Source organism: Lipotes vexillifer, unplaced genomic scaffold (genome assembly GCF_000442215.2).
Source record: "Lipotes vexillifer unplaced genomic scaffold, Lipotes_vexillifer_v1.1 scaffold216, whole genome shotgun sequence".
NCBI lineage: Eukaryota > Metazoa > Chordata > Mammalia > Artiodactyla > Lipotidae > Lipotes > Lipotes vexillifer.
Genome location: NW_006779100.1, coordinates 2635136 through 2653142, shown reverse-complemented (window position 1 = coordinate 2653142; position 18007 = coordinate 2635136). Strand labels below are relative to the sequence as shown.

At 47.1% G+C, this 18007-nt stretch overlaps 3 protein-coding genes across 3 annotated transcripts in view; 1 reads left to right on the top strand and 2 right to left on the bottom strand.

The window, feature by feature from the left end:
* The window catches only part of TNFAIP1 (TNF alpha induced protein 1), an 8457-nt gene extending 5469 nt beyond the window's left edge, over positions 1-2988 (bottom strand). The window contains exon 1 of the mRNA XM_007452404.1: positions 2865-2988. The gene's annotated coding sequence lies outside the window, so the exon portion shown is untranslated. The remainder of the gene's footprint in view (positions 1-2864) is intronic.
* Positions 2989-3223: 235 nt separating this feature from the next.
* On the top strand, positions 3224-9728 carry IFT20 (intraflagellar transport 20). The gene is given in 7 exon segments (XM_007472319.1): positions 3224-3354; positions 6149-6360; positions 6363-6387; positions 6547-6675; positions 8047-8132; positions 8742-8845; positions 9307-9728. Coding segments are annotated over 6 exon segments (480 nt in total). The 5' UTR covers positions 3224-3354; positions 6149-6306; the 3' UTR covers positions 9389-9728.
* Positions 9729-11159: 1431 nt separating this feature from the next.
* Positions 11160-17926, bottom strand: TMEM97 (transmembrane protein 97). The gene is made up of 3 exons (XM_007452403.1): positions 17798-17926; positions 12346-12490; positions 11160-11419 (listed from the first exon to the last, which is right to left on the bottom strand). The coding sequence occupies exons 1-3, from the start codon at positions 17924-17926 to the stop codon at positions 11160-11162; spliced, it is 534 nt and encodes a 177-aa protein (XP_007452465.1).
* Positions 17927-18007: the final 81 nt, after the last annotated feature.

The window sequence follows — 18007 nt, the reverse complement described above, 5'->3', positions numbered from 1 at the left end:
TCCTGCTGTTCTTCATGGTACCAGGAACCAGGTCTAGGAGCACAGTCTCCCAGAACCCGATGCTGGTCACCTCACCAGTCTCCCTGAGACTTGGCGCAGCTCTGGGTGGCAAGGAGGCCAAGTAAACTCTTGGAGCTAATCAAAGACAGCTCCAGGAACAGACTGGGCAGAGCAGAAGTCCTCACCCTGGGGATCCACCAGTCAGATTCCAGTTGTTTTCTTCTCAGTGTTCCCAGGATCCAAGATTTCCGGCCAAACCTACTGGGAATCCAGCCAGCCTAGGAGTTTCCCAGGAGTCTGAGGGACAGGATGCACTTCCTTTCTAATGATTCCAGGCTCAGGAGCAGCCTGATCCAGTGCTTCCTTTGAGCACCACCCAGAGTCTGGTTTCAGGAAGGCAAGTAACAGCAGCTTGAGGAGAACATGGATTGAGCCAGGCTGGAGTAAGCTGGCCAGTATTCCTGGCAGAGGTTACCCTAGCTCCAGCCAAGGTTTCCTGACCTTCACCTTTTTTGGCATCAGCCCTGTCCCAAGTTCCTGAAATTGTCACCATTTTTCAGGATAGAACAACTACAGGATGGCTATTTTTGCTTCTTTTTCCTGAGAACAGGTCCAGCCTTATCTCCTCCTCTCTTCCTGCCCAACAAGAATGGGGAGAAAGGGCCAAAAAAGACCAGATGATAAATTTAAAAACAATTAGGTGATTTGGAAACTGAAACACTGACGGGAGTTCACAGGAGGGAGAAGCAAGCAAAGCAGAGGAGGGCAAAGCCAGATCACCCCTTATGATCTAGATTCTATACGTGTTTTGGCTTTCTAAAGAATCACTAAAATTCATTCACTGAACGAAAACAAAAAGCAAACATTCTTTGCATGTTTATTATGTTCCAGGTACTATTCTAGGCATTTAGTATATGTCAGCTCATTTAATTCATTTGGCAATAAAACAATATTGAGTACCTACCAAGTTAAGCAGGAGGGATAAAGAGATGAAAAGATATTGTCCTTGACTTCAAGGAGTTCAAAGAAGCATGATAATGTCAGTTAACAAGAAAAAAAATAATAAGCATTAGCATTTATCATGCCCCTGCTTTGTGCCAGGTGCTGGGGATACAGAAGAGAACAAACAAGTCAGCCTCGTGGAGCTTACATTCTAGTGGGAAGACAACAGACAAGAAAATGAATAAATAAGCAGGCAATTCCAGAAGGTGAGAAATGTAATAATAAAGATAATAAAACAGAGAGAGTGACTAGGAAGAGGTACTATTTTAGATGGGGAGCCAGGGAAAGCCTCTTTGGGAAGGTGACTTTCCAGCTGAGCTCTAAGAGCATTCCAGACAGATGGAAGAGTTAAGTGCAAAGTTCCTCAGTCAGACACAAATTTTAGGAACAGAAATAAGGCCAAGATGGCTGGTGCGTAGAAAGAAGGGGGAAGTTGGCTGGATGTAAACTCAGGGAAGGCAGGGGCCGGATCATATTGAAGAGTTTGGATTTTATACTAATTGCAATGGGAATCGATTGTAGGGTTTAGAGCAGGGGAGTGATATGATCTGAGATCACTCTGGCTACTGTGTAGAGAATAGACCGCAAGGGTGCAAGAGACCAAGTGGGAAGACCGGAGGAAGCAGTAGTCTAGGTAAGAGATGATGAAGGCTTGGACTGCAGTGCTGGTAATGAAATTAAAAAAAAAAAAGCGAAATGACCTCATTTCAATCATCACAAGTTGCAGAAGTTTACCTCGTTATCTCTTTTAAGTGTAACCCAGAAGTGCACTGGTTTTCCCACGTTTACTGCTCCACTCCCCAAACAGTGCTTACCACAATGCTATGCACATTTAAAAGTATTTGTCAGTTTGTTAGACTGAAATTGTCCCCGAAAAGATTTAGGTAGGTCCCTGGGAGGAATGTCCGGGGAAGGCTCAGGGCAGGTGCTGTATGAAATATTGAATTTCTTTGGTGGCTTGTCATGTACGGATGAGATGAGCCCCCACCAGCAGATTGCTCAATCAGTAAGTAAACTTGAATAGTGTGAGGTCACCTCACCTTCCTCTGCCCACCCCAAAGGAATAAATCCACTCCTTAACAGGTTTTAACAAATTCCCTATGTATTCTGTGGCTAGCCCAATTTCCCCAGGATCATAGAAAAGGAGCTCACTAAAGGCTAGGCAGCTGCCAACAGAGGAAGACAAATCCAAGCTAATCTATTCTTTTCCGACAAAGCAATTGCTTTGAGCCCCTGGATGACGTCAGCTCAGATTCCACCGGCTCAGATTCCGCCCAGGCCAATGGGTTCCAGGAATCCTGTGGCAGGTGACGCCCCAGAAAGTAACTCCGGTGAGAATGAAGTTTCCACTGAGAGCCTCAGTGCTCTTCCTTCCGGACTTTGTGTGTGGATATTTGGGGATGCTAGGGGCGTATCCGTGTCACACTCGGCGAAGCGAATGGCAACCCAAGACGAATAAAGGACAAACAACCACGGCGGTGTTACAAGGTGGGGTCCTAAGGAAAGAAGGTCCCAGAAATTCGTCATACTGGGGATGGCGAGGGGAGGAGCCGATCTTGGTTAGAAAGGGCGGATCTAGCACAAACCCAAGGTGTAAATCTTATGCTTTATCCAAAGGGTCTGGGGAAATTCATCGAGACCCAACCTCTCCGTGGCCTGTGTAGAGTCTTCCCCAGCCCGTACCCCTCCCTACTATCGAGAAACCGAGACCGGTTCTGACACCCACCCCCAGGGCAGGATTTCAGCTCTCCACCTCCCTCCGCCGTCCCACGCCTTTTCCCCAGGACTGGGAGGGACTCTCTTTGCTCAGCCCAGGACCCGTCCATCCCTTCCCCTAGGGCATGGGCCGGCTCGGCTCTCACCCTCCCAGGTGGCGCCTCTCCTCTCAGCTGGGTTGCAAGTCGACACCGTGCCGCCCCTAGACCTTGGCCGCCTGCCCTCCAGCAATCCCGGGCCTTAAACTCCCATCCTCTACCCGCGGACTCCGCCCCAAGCCAGCGGGAGCCTGAGACTATAAGGCGGGGCAGGCCCAGCACCCAATCAGGGCGGAGGGAGGAGCCCCTGAGAGAATCCCGCGGTGAGCGCACAGCTACTTCCGGCAGCCTTTCCGGCGCAAAGGCCTCTGGGTCTTGTAGGTAGCCGTCTCTCCTCTCAGGCCTCTGTTTCCCAGCAGACTCTGCGGGTGTACGGGTTTACGAGGTCGGGAAGTGATGTTAGGCGTAAACGGGCCCTGTAGCCGTGGCCGCTGCTGAGGCTGGCGAGCAGGGCGCCGGCTGCCACTGACCGGAGAGAGAAGCTGCCTGCCGACGTCAGCTTGGGTCGCAGCCGCCGCCGCCGCGGTGGGGTAAACAGGTAAGCCATGAACTCCGGGTTGGGGGACGTGGGCGGGCCCGGGGCGAGATGAGCCTGACAGGCCCGCGGCCCGAGGAAAAGCCTTCCCAGGGTGAAAGAAACGTGGGAATTCCGCCCGGCTCTGGGAGCGGTTTTACCCTCGGCTAGGGCTTGGAGCTTTACGCGCTGATGCTCGCAACCATCTTAGGAGGAAACTGAAGCTCAGATAAGTTCAAGGAGTTTACGTAGTGAAGACAGCCAGCCAGCTCCATCACCCAGGTCTTCCTAATTTTCCACACACCCCACGGATGGAGCCTGCTCGTAGCGCCCAGCGTGGGTCCGGAAGAGCCCGGGGGGCCGGGGGGTGGAGAGCGCGTCACCACCCTGATCTTCAGGGAGCTCAGTCCGGCTCTTGTGCCCGGTGCTCCCCAGGTGCGCGTGTGGTGGTAGTTGGGAGAGAATGCAGTAGTCGGCTGTGAACCCTCTGCCTACACTTCCTCTTTGGTCTGACCCATCTCATTCAACGATGTGCCTTCCAACCGTGCAGCTGGCTCCGGCCGGATACACGGGAATCTTGCCTGACTCTCCTTCACTCCTCCTCAGACCCCTGCATTCAATCATCCTTTACTAAGTCCTACCAACTCGACTTACAAAACATCTCAAATCGGAACACTTTTCTTCAGCTCCAAGCCTTGGTTACTGAAATAGCTTGCTTTGTTTGTTGTCACAGTCATTCATGCCACAGACATTTGCTGAGTGCCATTTCTGTGCAGGCACCGTGCCAAATGCTCGGGTAACAGTGATGAACAAGATAGTTGTAGCTCCATCCTCTTATTCCCTCCAACCCATTCTCCATCCTGGGTTAGAGTGATCTCTCTAAAAGGCATATCTGACTATGCCACTCTGCTGGCTGCCCATTAATTACCCTTATGAGAAAATCCAGGCTCATTGCTGCAGCTTTCAGAGCCCTCCGCCATCCAGCCCTAGCCTCCCCACCTCACCTCATCCCGTTTCTCTCTTCCCCTTGCTCAGTGTTTCTACCACGCTAGCCTTTTGGCTCTTGGAACACATCAAATTTCTCACAGCCTCAGCATCTTCACACATGCTTTTCCTTCTGCCTGGAATACCTCCTCCCCCTTTAACTTGAAAAACTTCTGGACACCCTTTAGGTCCCAGCACGTCACTTTTTCAGAAGACTTTTGTTTACATATGAATTATGTCCTCCTGCTACGGCTTCACGTAGCACCATGTGCTTTTCTTCATACTGTTATCACAATTCATGATTATCTGTTTACTCTCTGTCCAGAGGTCAGAAGCTAAAGCATTAAAGCATTTTCTTCACTTCTCTATCCCTAGAGCAGGGACTCAGTAGATGTTTGTGAATAAATGCAAGCTCTCAGGGAAGAGAGTGGAAGTTGAAGCAGATCTTTGTGCCCTCAGGTTACTTGAAGCAGTTGTTCTAATTAATCAGGTGGTAGGTGTTAAATGCTTAGACTATATGTGTAAATAGAACAAATAAGAAGACAGATCTTTTTTAAAAGCCCAATTATAAGGGAGCTCTGGATGATTAAAATGTTTCAAAATGAAGATGCTAGCCAACTTACTTGAATGGGCTCCAGTGAGGCCAAAGGCTCTGGACCACGGTCATACACAGCCAAACATACATTAGTTGGCCCACACAGTGCTGGATGTGTTTTTTTTTTTTTTCCTTGCTTAAAATTTTTGAATTAGATACTCTCCTTTAAAAATCAGATTTCATATATTAATCTGGATTTCTGGTCCTCTTGAAGATCAGTTCTTGCAAGAATGGAGCTTAATTCTTTTTAACCATTGCTCTTCCTATGGCACACCTACCCCGGGAAGTCACTCGCAGAATCACCCCATTCAGAACAGAACTTCTCTAAGGAAGCTGGAAGGGAAACAGGTGAGGCTGGGGGAGGTGGGAGGGAAGGGCTGGCGCAGGGCCAGGTTGTGGTAGCCTTCTGAACACCTGGGGTGTGGGATTTGGTGTAGCAGCCAATGGCTAGACCTCAGTAGCATTGCCTCCCTTTTTAGACAGGGTATGTGCTCTCTTATTTTTATTTTTATTTTATTCTATTTTGTGTGTGTGTTTAAGCCAGAACGAGGGTGAATTTTCAGTGTTTCCTTCCCAGAGTTGAGGCATCCTTTGGACTAGGAATGCAAGGTGGCCTGGGAAGGGAGAAGTTATCTCTGCTGGTTCTCTTGTCTACGGAAAAAAAATAAAACCAAACTCCTTAGCTTAGCACACAGGGTGTTTCTGATCTGGCTCCATCCGACCTTTCCAGCTCCATCCTCTGTCTTTTCATCTTCTAGGCAGGATAGGCCCTTCCAGTGGCTTCATGCTCTTGTCCAGGCTGTTTTCTCTGCTTGGAATGCCTTTCCTTGGCCTCCTTATCGGTATGTTCTCGATGATATTTCACTTCTTTTTGTGTTTTCTGCTAGAAAGAGACTGACCCCTTTGGGTCCCAGTTCAGGCAGCTGTGCCTGTGGCATACATTTTGGGTAATATTCTTACACCTGGCTTCTTATTTTTTTAACCTTAATTTTTAATTCACTCAGATTTTCTTTTACTTGTCTTTTATGTTGTTCCTGTACTGTATTTGAAAAGCTCTTTTATTTCTTTTTGGGTACATAGCTGTGGTAAAATAAATATACTTATGACTCACAGCTTAGTTCACATGTCCCTTCCTCACCCCAAGTTAACTGCTCTATTCTCCTCCACGCTTTAGTGATATTTCTGTAAAAGCACTTAACACAGCATTATTTTTCAGTGTACATGTCTGTCTTCCTCCAGCTAAACTGTGCTCCTCCAGGGCGGGCACCATGTTGTACTCATCTTTACCCCCAGCATCTAGCAGTGTTGGCATGTAGTAGGCCCTCAAGAAATGTGTGTTGAATGAACGATGCCTGTGACAAGCAACTGGACTTTATTCTTTCCTGACCCTTGCTCCTATGACACACCTCTTCCTGGCTGACACTGTCACCCCTTCAGAGCAGGACTGCTCTTCTCTAGGGAAGCTGGAAAGGAAACAGGTGAGGCTCAGAGAGGCAGAGGCAGAGGGAAGGGGGAGCCTTTGGAACACCTGGGTTTTTGGCATTGGTGTCCGGGGCCAGGAGTGGGGCTGGGCTGGAAGCAGGCATTTCCTTGAGTGGCTGGGAAGTGATCGGGGATTGGGGCTGGTTTCTTTACAGCCATGGCCAAGGACATCCTGGGTGAAGCAGGGCTGCACTTTGATGAGCTGAACAAGCTGCGGGTGTTGGACCCAGAGGTTACCCAGCAGACCATAGAGCTAAAGGAAGAGTGCAAGGACTTTGTGGACAGTGAGTGTCATTTGGGGAGACATGGTGCCACTCAGCTTTGTGCCCTGCCCCCACCCCCAGACTGCAGCTTTTGGCCCTGCCACAGTGGAGCTGCTGGCTCCCAGAAGGTTGAGCCTGGCCTTCATGAATTCCCATGTGCCACCCACCTTGTCTACCTGCCTTCTTGTGTAGTCCCAGAGCACCAATCAAAACAAACACTGCGGGCTTCCCTGGTGGCGCAGTGGTTGGGAGTCCGCCTGCCGATGCAGGGGGCGTGGGTTCGTGCCCCGGTCTGGGAGGATCCCACGTGCCGCGGAGCGGCTGGGCCCGTGAGCCATGGCCGCTGGGCCTGCGCGTCCGGAGCCTGTGCTCTGCGGCGGGAGAGGCCACAACAGCGAGAGGCCCGCGTACCGCAAAAAAAAAACAAAAACAAAAACAAAAAAACACTGCAATGGAGAGAGGAGGGTATTTGTTTAGATATGCCATCTCAGGAACCTTAAACTTCAGAACTGTGGCTTGGGGGTGGGAAGTGGAGTTATGATTTGATTTCTTGGGAGAAATAGTGTTCTCAGTGCCTGACTTGCCTTTATTGATTGATTGCCACGCCTCAGGGCATGGCCATAAGTAAATAAATAGTTCCCTGACCAGGGATCAAACCCGTGCCCCCTGCAGTGGAAGTGCAGAGTCCTAACCACTGGACTGCCAGGGAGGTCCCTGACTTGCCATTATTTGGAGTGAAAATTTCTAGAGGCAGTTCCAAAGACTCATTTTTTTTTAGCTAGAGATACCCGGGAATGCCACCTGTCCCAGCAGCCAAGCAAACCCAGTAGCAGTGAATACAGAGCAGATCTAGCTAGAGCAGGGATTTCTGAGCTTTTGGACATCTGTAGGCTGTGGAGAGAGCTTGACTGGTGAAAGGTAGCGTGGGTTCTCTCACCAGTCTTCTGATTGCTGTGTGCATGTCGTCCTACCCTCTGGGCCTTAGTTTACTCCTCAGTAACATGGGGTTCCACTACAGCCAAGGACATTGAAAATAGCAAATGCGAGATTAAGTCCTTAAATGCTTTGAGCTTTTTATTAGCTCAGGTCATAGGTGGAAAGCCCGTACCCCACCATTAACTGAAATCTAGTGTCTTATCTGAGGCTTGTCTAGAGGCAGTGTTCACGTCCTGAGGCGGTTCTTTCATGAACACAGCCCTTTGTGCCTCAAGATCCAGCTCTGGGCACCTGGCCACCCTTCTCTAGGTTCAGACCAAGGGTGTCAGACACCAAACGTTTTCTGACACAAATTAGAAGGGGCAGTTAGCCCTGCCCTCTTGCTGCAAGGGAATGCTGAGGGAGAGTGGTGATGCTGAGAAAATAAAACATTTTGTTTTGTTCTTTCCCCAAAAGAAATTGGCCAGTTTCAGAAAATAGTTGGTGGTTTAATTGAGCTTGTTGACCAACTTGCAAAAGAAGTAGAAAATGAGAAGATGAAGGTAAGATCAGCATGTGTTTTGTCTAAATCTTGGCCTGGTTCACTAGCCTCTCATCCTTCTGCCCTCTTGACTTATTTGGGGGTCGGGGGGGTAGGGGAAGGTGGGCGGGGATTCTTTAATTAGAACAAGATTTTAAATAAGAATACCCATGCAAATATTGAATGATTATGTTGTACACCTGAAATAATTCCTGGTCCAGTGAACCTACTATTGAACTCTTATATGCCAGTGTACTTTCAGTCATTGTTTCCTTTAATCTTCACGTCATCACTGAGATAGGTGGTTTACCCTCGTTTTATAAGTGAAAAAATGAAGGCGTGCAGAGTGTAGATGACTTGGCAAAGGACACAAATGTTGCAACAAATGGGCCACTGTGTGCCAGGCTCTGGGGACACTCCTAGGGCTGCCTCAGAGCTGCAGTTCCGTTCTCACCAGGCACTTTGGGATCGTGAGATTAATTAAGCCTCTTTCTGACTGACTCCTAAAGCTCCGAGGCTCAACTTTCCCCACGCTGCGCCCCACCCTCCACCAGCCCCAGGCAGCATCCCTTCCCCACTTGAGGACTTTAATGAAGCCATGGCTTTCTTTGGCAGTATCGTGTTTTTCTAGGCCATTGGGGCTCGGAACTTGCTCAAATCTATAGCAAAACAGAGAGAAGCCCAACAGCAGCAACTCCAGGCACTAATAGCTGAAAAGAAAATGCAGCTTGAAAGGTAAGAAGTTCTGACATAAAGCAAGTTCTTTACTGAACTGCAGTTCTATTTTTCCTTGTCCAGTTCTATTTTCCTCTTGTCCTTATTCTTCATCATCGTTCTCCCAGGAATAGTGTCTTGTCATCCTGATTAAAATAAAAATAAAATTACATTTCTTGGGAAAAAAATTTCACTATCAGACAACCTCTAGTAGTTTGAGAGCACGAACACTCAGGTAGTGAGTGTCCAGAGTTGGCTGGCTCGCTGAAAGGAAGGCTCGCAGGGCTGCAGACTTCCCATGGGTGGCCCTAGGCAGGGCTTTGCCTCTTATTTTTTCTCTCTTTCTTGCCCTCACTAACTTCATTTTGAACCCACGCCGTTTCTTGGAATCATGTAAATCACTTAACATTCTTCCTCTAGAAGAATTAAGGCCATGGCTTATTTCATCCATTTTGAGGGCTTCTAACAATTTTGTTTTTCAGGTATCGGGTTGAATATGAAGCTCTGTGTAAAGTAGAAGCAGAACAAAATGAATTTATTGACCAATTTATTTTTCAGAAATGAACTGAAAATTTCATTTTCTAGCAGGAGGGCAAAAAAATGAAAAAAACCCCACAACCCCCAAAACAAAAAAACCTCTGTACCAATCCAGTGACTTGACTAATGACCCAAGTGTGTTCTGTGAGATGGTGTGTGAGGAATGCAGCATCTCTGAAGGCAATAAAGCAAATCTGGGGGAGCTTGTTTCAGACGTCAGTGCCTATCTGCAGGCGAACACCCAGTGGCCATTGTGGTCCAGGTTCTCACCTCTTGCATTCTCAGTCTGAACTGAGCGGCCTATAAACTTTTTTTGTAAATTCACAAAGCTTTGGAAGGAAAAGCAATAAATTATTTTTTTCAAATGGCTTGATCTACCTCTTTTCCTGGTGCCCTTGAAATGTACATTTAACCCTTTGTAAGAGAACCCTGGAGTCTCTAGCCCCTGGTCCACAAAACAAACCAGGCAGGGCTTCCCTGGTGGCGCAGTGGTTGAGAGTTCGCCTGCCGATGCAGGGGACACGGGTTCGTGCCCCAGTCCGGGAAGATCCCACATGCCGCGGAGCGGCTGGGTCCGTGAGCCATGGCCGCTGAGCCTGTGTGTCCAGAGCCTGTGCTCCGCAACGGGAGAGGCCACAACAGTGAGAGGCCCGCGTACCGCAGAAAAACAAACAAACAAACAAACCAGGCAGTGGTCAGCAGCTACCTTTATTTTGACCAGACACACGAGTCAGACGATACTCCCAACAATCAGACCATTAGGGCTTGTAAGCAAAACAGGAAAAAAGGGGGAACTAACCAGAACCAGCATCTACCATTTTCCATGTGTGTTCACAAGTTTGTTTTTTTTTTTTTGAGTTGGCCTCAAATATGAATTTAGAGAAAGCTAGCAGAATACCAAGTACTAATGTGAAGAGACCCTATATGCACACGACCTGTCATGCGCAGCTCCCCGCCACCCGTTGCCTTTGACTGGCAATGAGACAGGAAGGAATTATTAAACTATTTGGTAGGATGAAGTTATCCAGTAGGAGGGACACCTCCAGCGCAGGTTTGAGACACCAGATGTCAAAGTAAAGGAACTTATGTTAGGTGGTCTGTAAAAAGTAATAGAAGACTGAGGCTTGGAAAGAGGATAAGCAAGGAGACTTTAAAAAATCTCTTCTCCTGGGACAACCTGTTTAAGACAGAAACAATACACCTTCCAATTTGACCCGTTTCTGACTGAAGGTCATGCCAAGGTTGAACGTTTAAGGAAAACTAAGTTTAACCCTCTTACAGAATAGCTCACACTCACCTAGGCGTGGGGACAAGAAAACAGTTTTTAGTGAACATCACAGAGGCACAGCTTCAAGCTTAAAAATGGCCTGAGACACCCCAGTGACACGCTGTAGAGAGTCATGAGTCAAAGGGTTAGTCACATGTATACCGTGGGTCAAATGACTCATGAACATGCCAAGTAGGCCATGTTGCTTGGAAGTTTATCTGGTGTCTGGTCTGGTCCTGCCTTTAGTAATCCTACAATGGCACTTGGGCACACAGTGAGGCCTCTGGCACCACTTCCCTATAACCTAGCCCACACCCCTCTGCTCATCCTCAGGTGATCGGTCTGTTTATGCCAGTGCCCTTGGAAGATGAGGGTTTGATGTGCCTCCTGCCAGTGCCTTGGCCGTGTGTGTTGCTGCTGGTGTGTTTCAAATACTACTGAAAACATGGGTTCTGAGCATTTTCCTGGTACTGGGTCCAACAGGAAACTGCCCCGTGGTCACCTCTCCCCTGGACCTGGGGTGATTTTTCCTCATTTTTTCTTTCTTTTCTCCTCAGACTTGTAATAGGGGTTCTGCAACATGAAAAGCAGAAGTATAAGAGGGATGAGAAAGTAGGGCATGTAGACAGATATAAGGAATAGTCGTTCGTGGAAAGTCTTAGGTCCTTGTCCTCTGAAACAACTGGCTTTGGAGAAATCCTCGAGTAGAAATGTGGAGAGGATTGGAATCAGAGTTGTCATCGTTTGAACCGAGTAGATGATTGCAGGGGTGCGGATCCATCTGCAGCCTCCTGAGGTCATCGAGGAGAGAAAGAGATAAGGGTTAGATCTGCTCATGGCTCCAGGTATGTCCACAGCATCCTCCACCCTGTCTCTGCCTGCTCCCTTCAGCTGAATCATTCTTGCTCCTTTTCCACCAAGTGGAAACTGGATGTGATATAATAATGCTCAACGTGCAAACTTATGTGACAGCTGGAGCCCTAGCCACTGACTGCCAAAGAACACTGGGTGGTGTCAGAATTAATTCAGAAAAACTCTAGGGCAGTTAAATCGCCATTACTAGTTAAACCAGGTTGGTCTAAAATGCAGTTGGAGGAAGGTGAGGAGGCGGGGGCAGCCCTGTCAGCAACATCTCTTTGCTAAGTAATTATATATAGGTGAGAGGGATCAAGAGATTCTGCTAAGAGATGGCTTGGGGGTTCCAGTGGGAGGGAAGCTGTACAAGCTTAGTTACCATGAACACTGGTATGGCCACCTTCTTTTTAAAAGCATTCGTCATGGGGACACTGTAAGAATAATTTTTAAATGAGAGGTTAAGCCATTTAGAGATTAGCTTGATGCTACTGCTTAAAAGCCAGGATGATACTACCCAAAGCAGAAAAGTAAAAGCAACAACAAAAAAGAAATTCTGTTGGGGGGTGGGGTGCGGGGGAGGGACAATAAAAAGGAACAAGTTCAAACTTGAAACTAGTCTCAGGTTTCATGTGTGTGAGAAATTTCCAGTTGACTGAGGCAGTCCTGCAGCCCAGCTGACCACAGACACTAGCCTGAGCCACATTAATGTCCCTATATAAGATCTATCCTGGCCGTCCCCACCAATCCTATATCACCCTCATACAGCCTCCAGGGACCACTCCCCTTTCCCTTGGTAAAACTTTCCCAAAAAATTTCTGGGACCTGGTTTCAGAGCAAAAATGGGATTTCCCCATTTACTAACCTTTGAAGAAGGCATATGTTGCGACAGGAAAGAAAGGCAGCTGAAACACAAGCTCGCAAAACAGGAAGGACTTAAACCACACCGGGGGGTTCTGTAGCAGGGGGTCTTTGAACTCCTCAGTATACCACTGCCGCAGGTTTCTCAGCTGGGAAAAGATGAGGATCACAATGAATACAGCTACCTGGCAGGACAGGCTTCAGCAGTTCCAACCCGCTGGCAGAGCCTCTCACTACCCAGCTACCTTGGCAGCAGATGGCACACCCAGCTGGCTTCTGTGGTGCAGCCTAGATGGTCATTTAATAAAAACTCACTAGCTCTAACTCAAATGTTACCTTCTCCCAGCAGCTTTCCTCAGCTCTTCCAGCCCCTGTGTGCTACCCAACATGTCTGTGATAACACACGTCCAGGTGGGGATACTGTCAGGAGCAACAGTATGTGGCACTTAGTAGGCTCTCAGCTGAACGCACAAACGTTAAGTATCTGCCAACAATAGCCTTCTTTATAAAGAAATGATGTGAAAACCATCCTGACGTTTGTCCTTTCAAAATAGCAACTGCATAGCAAGCTCCAAGGGCCAGATTGCCTCAAATACAGAAATAAGTTTCCTTGTCTTTTTTGGGGGGTCGAGGTGCGGGGGGAAGTGTAAGGGAGGTAAATCTAACCTCTGTGAAGTTGCAATTTTAGACAATTTAACTTATCCCCATATCTCAAGTTCCTTGTCATTCCTTACCCCCTTAATTCTAAAGTTTTTTCTCTTTTAGGAGATCAGTAGTATATTTGCAGAGGAACAGACTCTGCCTCACTCTGGAGAGTGAGTGGTCTCAGTTCTAGTTTGGGCCCCAACCTTCGTGATGACACTGTCAAATCAAAAGATGCAGATCCATGTAGATGAGGCTGCAGGCAGGGGAAGGAAGCAGGAGGGTTTGAGGCTGCCCATTTTGTGCTCTTTTAAGAGCCCAAAGCCTAGGGCTCTCCACACTACGTAGACTACTGAAGGTCTGTCACATTTAACCTCCTGGACATGGTATCTTGATATTATGATAAATCAAGACAGCTTCCAAGATAAGCATTTGGCTTACAATGGAAAATACAAAAATATTTTTCCTGTTAATTTTTAATCTAAAGATAAAGGCTCACTATTGTGAAATAGAGGCCTCTATGCTGCAAGTGAGCCTTAAGCAAACATCCAGAAACAAACATTCTGTTAGCATAATATTAATTACAAAAAGGCCTTAGCTAGATAATCAGTTTATTGACCAAGCGATCTTGAATTTGTATTTGACTTGAAATTTAAATTCACAGCAATATCCTTAGCTTCCTCCTAAGCACTTTTCAGGATGGTAATGTGGTAGAAAATATTCATAAAGGTTAAGTCACTCTACCTCTCCTGGGCTCTACTTTCTCATCTGTAAAACAAGCAACTTGGACTAAATGTTTTTTAAGATCCTTTTTTGCTTTCTAGATTTACTTAAAAAAAAATATTGGGAGGATGTATTTTGAAAGATTTATTGCAGAATTTAAAAGGCATTCTGGTTCATTTGGGCTTCCCTGGTGGCACAGTGGTTAAGAATCTGCCTGCCAATGCAGGGGACGTGGGTTTGATCCCTGGTCCAGGAAGATCCCACATGCTGCGGAGCAGCTAAGCCCGTGCACCACAACTACTGAGCCTGCACTCTAGAGCCCGCGAGCCACAACTACTGAGCCCGCGTGCCACAACTGAAGCCCGCACGCCTAGAGCCTGTGCTCTGCAACAAGAGAAGCCACTGCAATGAGAAGCCCGCTCACCGCAACGAAGAGTAGCCCCCGCTCGCTGCAACTAGAGAAAGCCCACATGCAGCAACAAAGACCCAATACAGCCAAAAACATATTTATTAAAAAAAAAAAAAAAAAGGCATTCTGGTTCATTTGAACTTCACTTTCTATTTAATTCGTATACATTCAGATCCACCTATTTCATAAATCCAGGCAGATTTGTACAACACTGTAATTTCTAAGGGCTGCAGGATGATAACAGCAAAATTTAAAACACAGTTGACCCTTGAACAACATGGGTTTGAACTGTGCAGGTCCGCATATATGCAGATTTTTTTCAACAGTAAATCCTACAGTACTACACGGTCAGTCGGTGGCTGGTTGAATTTGAAGATAGGAACGTGGGTATGGAGGGCTGACTATAAACTGTACGTGGATTCCCGACCGTGGAGGGTCAACGCCCTTAACCCCCAAGCAGAGTGATGAGCATGGTACCCAGGGGCTGAGTGCCTGGCTCTGAGTGCTGGCTCTGGGCAAAGCACTTAATCTCACTAAACTTGTTTCCCAATTGTAGTACCTACCTCGCTGTTGGTAAGATAAAGAGAGTTAATACAGTCATTAGAACAATGGCTAGCACACAGTAAATGTTAAGATTACTTAACTGAATGTAATACATATTTGGAGAAGTTCAATTTAATCCTATTAAAATCTCAGCATGCAACTGGTCATTAGTAATTATTAGGTAAGACCCCCAAAAAGGTAATAAAACTGTTTCCATTTATAACTGACTCACATTTGACTCAACTTACCATTGTTATCCATTAAAATATTCACCTGGCCTACGCACATGGATTTCTAGACCGAAGTTGCTACTGAACAGTCTTGCACTCCTCTTAGAATGAGCGCACAAACTTTCAGCATCTAGATGCTCACTTGTTTTCCCGTATTTTAACAGAAGCAATGCTACCCAGCTGCAGATGATACTACAAAATGCTTCCCATCCTCTCCATGTTCTAATCCAAACTAAATTCTTATTGTTTCATAGTAAGAGTTTTTCCAGGTGTTGATCTAATTCAAACCAAGAAAGATATTTGCAAATTTTAGCCTAACCATTATGTGATCTCCACAAGCTTTTTAGTTCTGGAGAAATTCCTTCTATTTAGGGAGGAAAAACACAACAGATGTTAAAATTTGGCATTTTTCAAAGAGGATGTGAAAATAACTCAGGGCTTTTATATTATTATTATTTCCCCATACAGAAGCAACAAAACCATCATTGCCCACCCCAGAGCAACAAGAGTGAATAGAGACACAGGCCTTCCAAGCTGGGAGGCCCCTGTGTTACTAAGGTCCTTAAACAGTATCATAGACAGACAGACACACACACAAACAGTTTCAGAGTTTCTGGTCAGATCCTGCCTATGTTGGCCCTTGACCTTTTACAACAAGTGAACTTAAAAAAATAAAGCTGAGAAAACTACCAAATCAAATATATAAGTTTAAGTGGGGTCTTTATGATTTTGGAAACATTTTAATTGTATTTTGTGAGTGGAGAGCAAGAACTTGTGGGAATAGCACATTCACAAAAGATAGGAAAACCAACAGCTGTTAAGTCTGGAACGGTTGGCTACCTGGAGTAACATAACTGCTATGTATGTATGTATGTACGTATGTATGTATTTTGCCTGTGCCGGGTCTTAGTTGCGGCACTCGGGATTTTCGTTGCGGCATGCAGGCTTCTTAGTTGTGGCAGGCGTGTGGGATCTAGTTCCCCGACCAGGGATCGAACCGGGCCCCCCAAATTGGGAGTGCGGAGACTTACCCACTGGACCACCAGGGAAGTCCCACGACTGCCTAGTATTAAAGGGACTCATAACATCAGAGATTGTGAACAGGAAGCCTGCTTGAGTTCTGTTGGCCACACAGACTTTGCACAGACATGGCTCTCCTTTCTTCAAGGCAACTAATGGCTAATGCGGAGCTGTGACGACCTGTTTAGAAGGATCATGTACCACCTGGGCCTGTGTCGTAGGCTGAATAATGGCTCCCAAAGACATCCACATCTTAATCCCTGGAACCTATGAATGTAAACCTATTTGGCAAAAGTGGCTTTGCAGATGTGATTAAGTTAAGGATTTGGAGATGGGAAGACTATCCTGGTTATCTGGTGGGCCCTAAATGTAATTACAAGTGTCCTTATAAAAGTTGGGCAGAGGGAGATGGGACTAAAGAAGAAAAGGCAGCAAAGTGATGGACCGAAGCGGAGATTGATGTGATGTGGCCACAAGCCAAGAACACCCGCAGCCACCAGAAACTGGAAGAGGCAAGGAACAGATCCGCCACTAGGACCTTCAGAAGGAACGAGGCCTACAAGACTCATTTCAAACTTCTGACCTCCAGAACTGAAAGATAATAAATTCGTGTTGTTTTAAATCACTATATTTTTGTAATTTGTTACAGAAGCAATAGGAAACTAATACATCTTGTATATGTTTGAGCTTGTGATTTAACTCATCTCTCTCCTACTTGACAGTTGAAGCTACAGAGCCCTGACTTGCCCAAGGAACCCAAGAAGTTCTTGGAAGAACCAAGTCCCCAGGCAATGCTCTTGCCACACACAACCTACACTTTTCCCAGGAAAAGGTAGGTCAGAGGTCTTCCCATTTATGCTTGGAGCGTGAAACAAACCAGGCTACGGAGTGGGGGTTTATTGTTGAGCAGTGGCTCTTAACCTTTTGGGGAGGGTCAGACCCCTGGAAAAGTTGATGGAAGCTTAGAAAACAAGGTATGGAAAACAAGGCACACACAATTTTGCATACCCCATTAGGGGTTCGTGGACCTCAGGTTAAGAACCCCTGCTCTGCAGAGAAAAAGCATTTAAAGAGAAACAGAGGTAAAATCAAATCTTTAGGTAGACACGTCAGGCTTGGCTATAGTTCTGCAGACAGATTGGAGAAGTGTAGAACCGAGGACTGGAATTCCATGATAGAAGGTTATAGCGTCCAGACATGAAAATAAAACTCAATAAATAAAAAGCATTCAAAGCAAAAGTTAAAGTTTGGGGTAAAGAATGCTCTCCAACAACCAGGAAATGGGGCTTTCGCCTCCGTTTCTACTCAGGTAATCATTCTTGCTCAAACCCAATAAAAAAGGCCGATTTGAAAAGGTGTCGTTTACTTCTGAGCTTTTGAAGTTGCTGGATCCTAATCTTGAAATCAGGACGCTCTGCGAATGTCCCTTAGAGCGGTCTAATACTACTAGCGTTATTTCTTTGGGATTAGTCGGTATTTTTAAAGCTCTCCCAAGAAACACAACTTGAAAACAGATCCAACATGTGTCCATAATTTAGACACTGGTTCATCCAGGCTACTTCCCTCAAATACTGACAACTGACCAGAGCTGGGGTGTGGGAGTCTGAAACCCAGGGAAGAACTGTCTTTAAAAGGAGCAAGGTGTTTGGCCCCAGGAGCCTTGGGGAAGCGGCTGGGAGAGACAAAGAAAACCCCGAGGAAGAAGTCGAGTTGAAGGGTAAGGAGGGGCCGGAGCGTCGGCGGGACCCAAGGAAAGCAGGAGGGAACCCTGAGTGGGCAAGGCGGGGCGCCAGGCCGGAGGAGGGGAGATCACGGGGACGCCGGGGCAATCGCTACGCCGAGGGGCGCCAACCTCGGCGACCGGCGGCTAGGACAGACGGCGCCCTCACCTCCACGGGGTAGAGATCGCGCGGAAGCACCGCCTGCAGGTCCACGAGCAGGGTGATGGGGATGTGGGAGAGGAAGTAGAGGCCCAGCAGCCACTCCAGGCCGCGCCGGGCGCCCAGAGGCCCCATCATCCGTCAGTTGGCAGAGCAGGAGCCCAGACTACGCTGGAGGGAACGCGACGTGGGAACAGGCCCGCAATCGCGCCATCCCAG